The sequence below is a fragment of the Hyposmocoma kahamanoa genome, unplaced genomic scaffold (genome assembly GCF_003589595.1).
Source record: "Hyposmocoma kahamanoa isolate Upper Pololo Valley unplaced genomic scaffold, ASM358959v1 63, whole genome shotgun sequence".
Taxonomy (NCBI): domain Eukaryota; kingdom Metazoa; phylum Arthropoda; class Insecta; order Lepidoptera; family Cosmopterigidae; genus Hyposmocoma; species Hyposmocoma kahamanoa.
In genome coordinates this window covers 17,201,130-17,213,695 of record NW_020653851.1, presented here as the reverse complement: position 1 = coordinate 17,213,695, position 12,566 = coordinate 17,201,130, and the positions used below count along the sequence as shown (strand labels likewise).

At 36.2% G+C, this 12,566-nt stretch overlaps 1 protein-coding gene and 1 non-coding gene across 2 annotated transcripts in view; one reads left to right on the top strand and one right to left on the bottom strand.

Moving 5' to 3' along the window:
* Positions 1–226: 226 nt before the first annotated feature.
* Positions 227–298, bottom strand: Trnad-guc. The gene has a single exon. It is a non-coding gene; the product is annotated as a tRNA-Asp (tRNA).
* Positions 299–1,860: 1,562 nt separating this feature from the next.
* Positions 1,861–12,566, top strand: part of LOC113230307 (tyrosine-protein kinase Drl-like) — a 33,645-nt gene continuing 22,939 nt past the window's right edge. Inside the window, exon 1 of the mRNA XM_026464181.1 lies at positions 1,861–2,025. Coding sequence (XP_026319966.1) covers positions 1,935–2,025 — 91 coding nt within the window. The 5' untranslated portion in view covers positions 1,861–1,934. The remainder of the gene's footprint in view (positions 2,026–12,566) is intronic.

Sequence of the window (12,566 nt, the reverse complement as noted above, 5' to 3'; positions counted from 1 at the left end):
CATAGAAACATACGCATTCATATATTGACGATACTCATACACTCGTACATACAAAATGGTTTTATATTTAGACTAGCAATTATTTTTATATAAATTGTCATTTGCTGTAACTGCCTGTAAACTGTGTAGGGTTATCGTGTTACGCATAAATCTTGAATGCCAAAAAATATTGGTTTACACGTATGTGATAACAATAATAAAAAAGTTAAAATTGAAAAAAAAGAGTCTCCCCGGCGGGGAATCGAACCCCGGTCTCCCGCGTGACAGGCGGGGATACTTACCACTATACTACCGAGGATACGTTAGTATTGATTGAAATTAGTGTACAATTCCGCATGTAAAGTAAAAATCCACCTATACGGTTGATAATTTCAGTACATTTTGTAAAAAAAACTTGAAATTATTTGTTTATCAAAGTTATTTCCTATGTTCGATTTTTACATAGATAATCTACAAAAAGTTCAAAACTTCATTTTGGTTGCCTCATAATTTATTATATCATCTGATGTTCAGACAATAAATAAAAAATGTTAGTGAACAAATCGTTTCATATTAATATTTTTTTAAATGTGTTGTTTCAAACTCCTGCCATACCTATTCATAAAATAACTAGTCAAAAACGCTTACGTACATACACCATCTGGTGTAATATTTTATTACAAAAAGGCTACCTCTTTTGAGCGAATAATACCTCTGGGTCATCATAGAGGGCACAAGTGATTTGGTTGTGTTGAGTTAGTATTGATAAAATATTGTAGATGGCGAGACTTGTCTGTCAAAATAATTGCAATATTTTTAGTTTTCAAGTCTTCACAAGTAGTCTTTACCAAAGAGTACATTATATACACTGATGTCTTTATAATAAAAATTATTATACCTACCTATAATTTAATAGATGTGCCGTAGTTAACAGTACCAAGGTCCAACTGATGTAATTGGTAGGTGTATACAATTTTCTAGGTATGATAATAGGTGGTAGGTACCGCCAGCTTTTTGTCAACTGTGAATGAATTTAACCTATTAATTAATAATTCGTAGTCCTAAAAATATAGCATTATGCACCTACAGTAAAGTTTCATAATATAAAAAATTTGATATGACCGGCTTTGTACGAGGAGGGTACAAAATCCCAAAGAAGAAGAAAGAGTTGAGTAAGTGTTATATCGAGGCTCTCTGCTGTCTCTCTTATCGAAACTGTTAGCACTTGCTGCCCAACGAGACGTCGTAAATTAGTAAAACATGTAATATTATACAGCAGATAATAAAAAAGTTGTACGTATGTAATGTACGTGTTGTAAGTTGTGTTAAAAAGAATCTGTTATGGCTGAGTAAACCTCAAAACCAGTATACAGTAGGCACCAAAGGGTATATGTCATTTTACAAATCACAAAGTCAACAAAAACCTTAGGCTATGGAAAACCGACGAATTTCTCACAGACAGAATACACTTGTTGATAGTCACAGCACCATCTAGCGAAGAGAAACGATTTTTTCTCAGCACTTGTCAAATCCTGCTGTTACAGCTAGTAAACACACACAGAGAGAGACTCGGAGGTGCATTTATATTCACTTACTCACACTCCTAAATAACCAGTTTGACCGAAACCGTGCTACGGGTGGGTAGTGTTGTGCGTTTTTATAAAGTAACGTTGATATTAACAATGTTTATAAACATATAACACGAGATAACTAGGTTTATGTGACTGTTATTGAATAAATTCACAGGTTTGTGTATGTAAATTTCACCAATTATTCAAGTTCAATTGTATTTTCTTGTGAATTTGTATGTTTTATTCGAGTGTCTCGTCTTGTCGACCAGAACTTGGAATCGTTGAACGGTTTGAAAATGTGAAACAAATGTGTTGTTATTGAACTTTTGGAACCGATGAGGACCTGCTGTCGTTCTTGAAGAAGGGTTATAGTTGTGTGGAACGATGAAGTGGTTGTTGATATGTATCATGCTGCCGGCATGCCTGGCGCACCTCAATGTTTACTTGAGCAGTGCTGAGGTTTGGCGATTATTGGGTAAGTTTTTGGCATTCATTCGTTAATTTTAATCGATGATTGTAATCGGACAACGTGAACATAATACGATATTCGAAATCACTAAATAAGATAGATTATACAGAATTTACTAACAATAACACGGTAATATAACAGGAAAAAAATTAAATAAATTTAATGTAACAAGTTGTGCAATTAACTTTATTACTTAAATAATTCCTTTCCAAAACCATCTGTTAGAATTTGTTGTATGAACTCACTATCTGCCGGTGCCATGCCTGGATATGAGACACGTTTCGGTATAGTTTGATAACGATAACTGAAACTAATTATAACCTTAGAATAATAACGCATAGAAACCTAGCCCGCACACGCAAAGTGAGGCAAGTTAGAGGGTTCCAAACGCGTCCCAGGAGCGCGCGGGCTGTTAGTGCTCAAGGTCATATTGCACCGCGAACAGCTCCAAAATTTTTTGCTAAAAATGACGAAATGTGCGGTAAATGGGTGTAAAAATACAACAGACAAACATAAAATAGACACTAACATCGCATTCCACAAGTAAGTAATGCGTTTCAACTCATATTTTTATGTAAATATTCACTAAAACAGAAAAATAATTTCGCGGCAACAAGATACGAAAGTGTTGCAAAGTAACGAATTTTTTTCTCCCCATTTTGCTATTCTGTTTCAAAATAATTATATTACGTAAATTTTAGTGGTGCCTGTAATTTCGATTTATTTGCGCATCTTGAACAATAATATTTACTTGAATAAACATTAAATGTTTTCGTTAACTTGTGATGAAAGTGATTGGGACACTTAATTATTTTATAATACTTTTAACGGCTCTGCGTTCATGCTTTATTGAATAATTATTTCTTTTAATTTTATTTGAATAGGAGCACATATTGCAACAAATTTACAGTATATATTTGTTTCTACTATAGTGTTGGCACCACCAGTACAACTTTGATAGCTTATTACATGTCTTTATTTTCGTAACTCAAGCGAAATATTTTATATTGAAATATTTTATTTTCTTAAAAGGGGAGCATTCTTAAGCGATTTTTTAATCTATTTTAACAGTTATTTTCTTTAATGTTTGCTTATGGCATTTTCGGCTTTAGGTTTCCAATATGGCACTTATTTCTAAATCCAAGATGGCGGGCGCGATTTTTCGAATAATGGCAAGTTGGGTATCGTTTTCGAGATGTTTGGGAATGTTCAATACAAATATGGCACTCATTTCTAAATCCAAGATGGCAAACACGACAGTTCAAACAAAAGCAATATTCGTAATGAGCACCCTCAAATACCTCGAAAACGATACCCAACTTGCCATTATTTGAAAAATCGTGCCCGCCATCTTGGATTTACAAATAGTGCCATATTCACATTGAGCATCCCCAAATACCTCGAAAATGATACCCACATAGCATTTTTTTGAAAAAATCGTGCCCGCCATCTTGGATTTAGAAATGAGTGCCATATTCGTAATGAGCACCCCCAAGTACCTCGAAAATGATACCCATATTGCATTTATTTGAAAACTCGTGTCCGCCATCTTGGATTTAGAAATGAGTGCCATATTCGTAATGAGCATCCCCAAATACCTCGAAAATGATACCCATATTGCATTTTTTTGAAAAATCGTGTCCGCCATCTTGGATTTAGAAATGAGTGCCATATTCGTAACGAGCATCCCCAAATACCTCGAAAAGGATACCCATATAGCATATTTTGAAAAATCGTGTCCGCCATCTTGGATTTAGAAATGAGTGCCATATTCGTAATGAGCATCCCCAAATACCTCGAAAAGGATACCCATATAGCATATTTTGAAAAATCGTATCCGCCATCTTGGATTTACAAATAAGTGCTATATTCGTTTTTCATCGACAAAACCGAGCATATCTGTAGGCACCTGATCGACATTGTCGATCGACAAAATCGAGCACATCTGTAGGCACCTGATCGACAATGTCGGGCAAATCTGTAGGCACCTTTAACTTAATGATGAGTTAAGCAAGATACAATTTCCCCACTTTTGAGGGAAATGTTATTCCATGGCATCATTATTTGTTTATTTGTGTGCGTGCCGACGAGCGTAGTTACAAGTTGCTTACGCCTACATGAATTTGGTTTTTGCCTCACTTGTGACAGTTCGTTTGATATGAAACTATCATTCTATGCGTTATTATTCTAAGATTATAACCTGCCGACCTTCTACCGACCTAAATACGTTTGGGTTTCAAAATTTAGTACTCACAAACCTACGTAGGTACTAAATATTCTCAATTCATTGTAATAATGGGCACGTATTATTACAATATACTTGATATATATACTTGATTGCTCTTGAGCAAGCGCAGGCTGCAAAACATTGTAGATTGTTAAATGTTTGTGCAAAACCGCCTTATGTATCATAAAATACTTATATTATAATGGTATTAGGTATATACAATATTATATTATAGTAATACATCTCCAATATCCTGTAACTCACACGACAACAAACCTAGCGGAAGACGGATTCCGTAACATCATATCACACACTGTTATGCTAATTATTAACTCGTTGTTCGTATTATTTATTTCACTTCGGTTTTAATGAGGTATATTGTGCCGACTATTTGTTTAACCATTGTGCATTTAACACGTGATATATCGTTCCCTTGATATAATAAAGCTACATGTGTTACGTCTAAAGTTATATGGAAGTCATAAAAATAACGAACTTCATGAAACAAATTACGTAAGTACCTACTTATATAATATGTGAAAATTAATTAAGAACTCTCTTATTTAAACTACAAAGGATTTTAGTTTGATGTTTCTCTTCAAAAGTTGTAATTTTGCAGATGCGACCCTATTGTACAAAGTGTGCCATATTGTGTACCTATTGTACTTATAAAATGTGTTTGTGCTGTGATTTTTACATAATAAACGGTTTTTTTTGTTATACTCTATTTATCAATAAATAGTCGTAAAAACTCTGGAAGTAACCTAGTTAGTTATTATAAATACGTACGTAATTCGTTATTATTGATTACTTAAAAAAGGTATGGAGTTGAGCTGGGTACCTACCTATTCGGTTTTGAGCTACAGGCAGGACACGTCTAATCGTTTATAAAAAAATAAAATATCCAATGTGTGAGTCTAACACCTGCATTATGCCGTCAATAATATCTGTCCACTTAATCTTATTTCACAGCAATTTCAGCTGCCAAAATAATATTTAAGCCGCGAACAATCGCCACAGTATCTCGATCTGACTTTTCAAAGGAATCCTTTATATTGGTGACAAAAAGGACCTTCCTAAAAATACACCCTGTGGTGCGTGTGATATTCTTAGAACACTTCTAAAATCTGCCCATTAGGTAGAAGTTTTTGGAATATTTATAATCCTTATATTAACTGAAACATGCATATGCTCTTTTAGTAAAGCAAGTACGTAATGAATTAACAATGGACTTAATTTCTATTTACCTACATAGGCTGCGGTACAACTATAACGAAAGTACGACAATTTACACAATCTAATTTATTATTCAATAAAACTAGTCTGAGACACATCTATTGCTACTAAAACAAAATATATGAATTTCCTAAAACGTGCAATAGCTTTAAATAGTCAGGCATAGAAACTTGAAACCTCCACTTGATAAGCACGACCTAGTTTAGTCCAGACGCTCACGTTTAAAACATCACTTAAAAAACCTTTTAAATAAACCCGCGAGGTAATTAACTAATTAAATCTTTTGATGACTAGCCGTATTTTCTGAGAAGAAACTTAATCTCAGAGATTTAATTAGAGGAACGTCAAAACTAAAACCTCACTGCTCGTCGTGTCTCTTTTGAGGGTAAGCCGAAGTGACAGATTTACAACGGCCCGTGCGCCTGAGACAGGTAATGGACTTAGCGATTTGACTCTCCTTACAATAAATGCACTTTTTGTGCTCCTTCTATTGTTCCTACCTGCAGCCATAGAGTGCCATCTATCATTGTCACCGGCGCGGCCATCTGCTCATTGTTCTTGCTTAGAAATTAGAATAAAAATAAACACAATGTAAGGAGCAAACGGGACTCTGTCCGCCTATGTGAGACAATTTTAAATGAAAACCTCTAAGAAGTCCGTACATTTTCTTGTTTCTTTTAAAACAAACGCATGTTAACGAAATGCTTTTTAACGAGTAGTCGGATATGCAACATAATTTACTTAGAACAACCTTAACAACACAAAAATTAACGTATCTCTTATCTTTATGAGTTTCATGCGCAGGTTATATTGGTTATATCTGTTGGTTGGATCTACTCAGCAGGTTCTTGGTACATGTGTGTAATTTATTTCAGATGACGTTTATGGTGATTCTATGGAGCCCAGCCAATAAACGCGACGCCTAAAATTCCAATGCGTTTGAATGAATATATTATTCAGATTTCATTAAAAGTAACCATTTCAGCGTGAAACCTTACACTATAATGTGTATTGTCTGTTATTGATATACCTGCTGACGTTATTCCATTTAAACAGAATTCGAAATCATCAAGATGTTGAAAATAAAGAAAATGCTCTTTAACATTATGATAATTATCCATGCTATATCATACTTTTATCTCTTAATTTTTGACTAAAAATGACAGCCGGCGAAAAAAATTAAGTGAACATGAAGAAAAATCTTTGGGAAAACGATTTGATTAGTGACTTTTTAACCGACTTTAAAAAAAGGAGGAGGTTCTCAATTCGTCTGTATGTTTTTTTTTGTATGTATGTTACGCCGTAACCGCATTTGTGAACCGATTTGCGTGATTCTTTTTTTTGTTGGAAAGAGGGTATCTCTTAGTAGTGGTGGTCGGTTTTTTAGTACGCTGTAGTGAGATTATATTCTTATAGTGATTGAAATTTGACACTTGGATACTCAGTCATTTATATCTGGTGCAAACGCATGACACGACATTGCTAGCAGTAGCATTTTGTTGTTCCAATGAATTTTATAAATATCCAAGGGACATTTATGAAGATAACTATTATGATAATTATCAACCATAATTTGCTGCGTTTCACTATGCGACAGAACATAAGCGATACTAAATAAACTATAGTTGACCCCTTAGATGTAACCATCAATCATTATTATTATCCTTTATAGGTATACTGCAAAATTGCAAATGCAGTAGTGAGGCTAGTGCACTTTGCTGGCTTTTATAAAGCAAGTCAGTGATAACCAGCTGCGACGCTGGCGCGGGGCGGTATCGGACGACAGCTTGGTTTATGGTCAGCCACTATCGTTCATCTGAATTCTTTACGGTTAGAGCGTAGTCCAAGTGAGGCACTTTTCTATGTTATGTTTGTATGTAAGTTCTGTCTGTTCTCGAGGGACATTAAAACAAGCCATGATACAATTTTGACCCTGTCTGTCCGCTCTCTGTAATTTATTTTTCGTTATGTCATTTTAATTGAAATATAAGGGTATAAAGTCATTGCATTATTCTATTTGTTCAATTACACTTTTGCTAAGTTCCGCAGCTTGTAAGTAAATTTGTAAAGTATTCATAATCTCGCGTTCGCTTTGAAATTGTACCAGATTTAATGTTCTGTCCAACGAAAGGTGCGCTGGCGCATTGTTTCACGAACAGCCCCTACGACAAGGAGCGTAGGCGCTACAAACTGGAACTGTTTCCTTGATATGCTTTCAGAGATAAGTGCCAGCGTATTGTGAAGTTGCAGCACAATGATAAATTCTAAAACTATTTTGCGGTAACAAACCAAACGCTTACCAAAGAATGCTCTCAATTTCAAACTATTATGACATCTTGGTTTCGAATTAAACAGCAATTCCCAGTAAATTGCTTTACACAAGCTTTGAAATCGAATTGTTATTATTGAAGCAATTTTAAAATTAGATATTGGCTTTGTGATCGAATAACACAAAAAACCTGTGGTAGGTAACAGCATCCGCTGGTAAGGAGATCTTCTATTCAGATCTTGAGTTACATGGCTAGAGCTGCGGTGGGTGAAAAAATGAAAGAAAAATTAACGGAGTAACACGATATGTGAATGCCGTGTAAGGTTTCGTATAACTACCATCATAACCTCTTCACACGGTTACTATACTTTTTACTTACTTTTTAGGTACTTTACACAGATAAAGCTAACGTTTTACGTCATATTGGTTCACGACATTTGAGATAACGATTTCCGTTCTTAGGCATTCTATAAAATGTACATGCTCTCAAAAAACTGGTTACCAAATAACCAAAATAAACCTTTTCGACTTTAGTTTCAATTCGTCACATTTCCGGCAAGTTATCTTTCCACCTTATCTCCAGGACGATCTTGTTTTTTTCCCCGACCTATGCCAACATTATCAGTTCCTCGTAAGGCTCGCTCACCTACGTGTAAATTGTCCTGCACCATGGCTTATCCTTTCCATCCGCGCCGTGATTTCAACTCCCTTAATAGTTTTTTTGCTATCTGTGGGACACCGGAGATGATATATAATAATAAAAACGTCCTGGAATAGATTATTGTTATTTCAACAAATAATATTAATGCTGCATTCAGACTGCCATCATATCCCGACCCCTCCAAACAGAGGCGTTGTTTAGAGAATTAACAATGAAATATTTCAATAAACAGCGACGGCACTATATAAATATGGGCTCACGTCCTTCCCAAAACTATTCTTTATGTAAATAACACTAACACGTTGGATGACGTGAAGTGGGCCCTAAATAAATTTAATTTCACAGACTGTTGGTCGGATAGCAGCAGAGTTTTTAATCCGTGGGGGTGTGATACGCCAACCAAAGGCAGCTGCAGCAAAAGCAAAGTCATGATTCACTCCGTGATGAGAAGTCGAGCGGTTAATTACAATTTTGTTACAGAATATCACACAAAACATTGTCTATTCCATGTTAAGCTTAAAGTCATTACTTGAATCCGATATCTGCATAAGCAATACCACTTAGAAGCAAATAGACGCAGATGGCAGAAATAGAATTAGGCGTGCATGCAGGCAACGCTGCAGGCTATAGAGAATTATTATGCAAGGTGCATGAATATGCAACTCGGTATTTCAATTATTTGGAGCGTCGGCTCTACCACCAAATCTTGGCGTTTTCAATGGCATAACACCTCATACATGTTTCATTCCGCGTCATTGACGGTGCGTAATAAACCGTCATTTCTCGTCTATTATGGCACAACGACATTGACGCGCGTTCCATTGTTGGAATCATCAATTATAAACATACGTTCTCAGTCATTACTGTGTCTTTGCGAGAATAAGCGGAGTTTCTTTAAAAAATATAGAAGCGATAGTTTGAAAGTGCTTTTTGCTGCACTGTATTGCCTATCAGTGTCGTCAGGTTGTCCTACCAGTCAACAGGCAATTACCTTCGTTTCGATGATCGATTTGGCGCGGGCGTCCATTAAGGTGTGATAATGGCCGATGGAGAAGTTTTTCTGACGTTCGATTGCGATTGGACGTGCAGGATTACTCAGAAATTACACTTAAGATAAATTTTAAATAGAGAGTAGTAATTTTAACACGTTTGTTGTTGTAATGTGTAATGGGAAATAGCTCCTAATCTTCATATTTCTTGAGTCATTAACTGAATAAGTATATCCTTAAGTCGGCTTAAGGCTGCTATTGTTTAAAAAAACTACTTTCTCTGTGAGTACTCGTAGTTAATGAGCTACTTGAGTCTAATGTCTGTTGAATATTGACACTCTGCTTTAAAGAACATTACCCACCATACTTTATGATAAAAAGTGTGGCTACTAGACTTTCTCGTTTGCGATAGCTGGATAGGTGCTTATAATGGTGATGCGAATTCTATTATACAGCCAGTTGAAGTTGTTATGCTAATGAAAATTGCCATCCAGGGCAGTGCATGTCGTGACGATGATTATTCAAAGTTACTTGCGGATTGGTGTTAATAAACAACATTTTGTAGTAGTAGTGTAATTGTGGACAACACTGTATATAATGTCCATAATAAAAATGGTTTACTTATACGAAATTTACCCGGTTTTCTTGTTTCAATTCACGGCCAAAGCCTTCAATCCACCTGCGCGTTTTGTAAGATTGAAATGAAATTTCTTAGAACGTTACGAACCCTTTCCTTTTTTCCTACACATCGCATACTATAACAGACCAAGCCAATAATACCAAACAATAACAGGTATTACATGTTATTGTTGGCATTGTATAGCAATCAGGCAAGCCACTGCAGTCTACGATCATCGGTCGATGAAGAGATAGAAATTATATATTTTTTATATGTGTAGTTTACAAGTCGTTCCATCCTACACGTCTTCCCATACTGTGGTCGCAAGTTTTTCTACAAAGTTACTAAGCTGATGCATTTGCTGGTCTTATACGAAGTCATTATATGTGTACATTTATTTTATGACGTTACTTTACAATCATATACAGACATACAAGAAACCTGAGAATTCTATTTACTTTCATGTAGTTGTATCTAGTGTGTTAAGTACAATATTTGCTGCTTTAAAAGCATTAACGTAATCTCATGTCTTCGCTGTAATGTCATACATAACCCAACAGCTCCAGTGTTTGTGTAATCCCCCACTATCTGTTAGCAGATTAAACTTGGACATTGGAATTCTAAAACAGAACAAGTTGACTTTATTAAACATGGGCATAGTAAAACAAACATTCTCATGTATCAGCTCAGTTCACAACCTAACGTTGGCAGTGTATCCAGGTCAGTCGGCAGCTGAATAAATAGATCTTTTATAAATAACGCGAAAGCGAGCTCTAGATAAAGGAGAGTCGGCCAATTTGTTTGTTAAACGATTGTGTCATTCTGTAAATTGGGCAGAAATTCTCTTCTGAACTAAGGAAGTTGTTATCGGCATAGGCAAAGTTTTGGAACGCTCATTTCACGGTTACTATATTTTCAAAGGTTTCTATTAAATGACTTCAGTTGTCCGAATTAGTAGATGACAAACCTTTCCTTGAGCAATTTTTTATGTCGGTCGCAAGATATCCCAACCTCTTTCTTCCTAACCCCATCCATCAAACTCGGTAACTTGAGACAAAATTCTACTAACAGCACTGACAGTGAAAGATTTTGATGTATGCGAGTAGGAACTACAGAGAGTGTGTAAGCGATACATCAAGCAGGCATCAGTGAACGAGATCAGCGTTTTAAAATTACTTCTCGTGACCGATTGTTGGACGTGTTCTAAGTTCTGAATCTCGACGGGGACCTCAGATATTTTATTTAATTATTGGAACCAACATTGAATACAAGCATTTAGTTTAGTAGCAGTAGAGCTCCTTGTGAAAGAGTTCGTCCAGGGAAGTACTGCCACGCAAGTACTGCATCGCGTATACTTTTTTTTTCAAACCAACGTTTCAGGCCCTTTACAGGTTCCATAGTCCCATGCTCACTGCTGACGGTCGACGTTCTAGTCGATTTAGATCCGAAAAACTAGTTTGATTTCCAATGTATATTAATTATTAAAGCGCTGAGTCAAATAAGATACATAAAACGAATGAAGTGGGCAAACACTATCGTACACGTGGCCCTTGATCACACGGTCCTCGACAAGGGTTTTGTCATCGGTGTCGGCAATTTGCTGGAAATGGATGGAGACGTCAGCTCAACAAAAAGCTTCGATCGATCAGTGATGCCTGCGCGCGCGCATAACAAATGTCACTAACGTCGTGCTTCCCAAACTTTCCGTCACGTTTTGGTCGTTTTCATCAATTGTCACCTTTATTGTTAAACTTTCGAGATGTTTCAAAGTTTGCTATGTCAAAATTATTTCTACTAGTACGTCAAGAGTACGTCAGTTTGACTCTTCAGACTTTGGACCGTTCTTATCGTAAACGGCATAGAGCTAAATTTAAATCTTAAATATGTTAAATCTTAACTATTTGAACTTTCTGAATTGTTTTTATTAATTTTATTTACAATATATTATTATTATTATTATTATTTGCCTATAGTGTAAGTGATGTGATGAAATATGGTGTTGAAGATTTTTTTAAGATTAGAAAGTTTCAAACTTTCTATACGAATCTTTCTTTTCATTATTGCATATAGTGTCATAGAATTGGGAAAGTTAGGCAATCCCTGGCGCGTCGAGATAATGGCTCGGGGAAAAAAGCTCTCGAGGTGAGGTGCAACGGCCTACGCTTCCTCGTTCCCTGTGTTCCCAATATCGTTAACGGGCTTTGACTTTCCGACCAACAAAAAACATTGGAATGCTTTGATTCTCTCATTTGTAGCGACAAATTGGATCGTTCACATTCGTATTGTTTATATTGCGCGTCGTGTCTCGGTTCGCGGTAAATCTTTATGACCACAGGGCAAACAGTCAGATGTTTTGGTCGACCAGACGCTTACCCTCGTCACCGGTCAGCCGGTCGCAAGCTGACGCTGACGGGGCGTCACGGCGCGCGTCCATCAAGTGCCACGCTACGACTCGGTCGAAACTCACTATAAGCCCAGTTTAAACTTGACAGATCCGACCATGATCGATGACGTTTGTGCAGGAATACACCCAAACCTAAATTGAA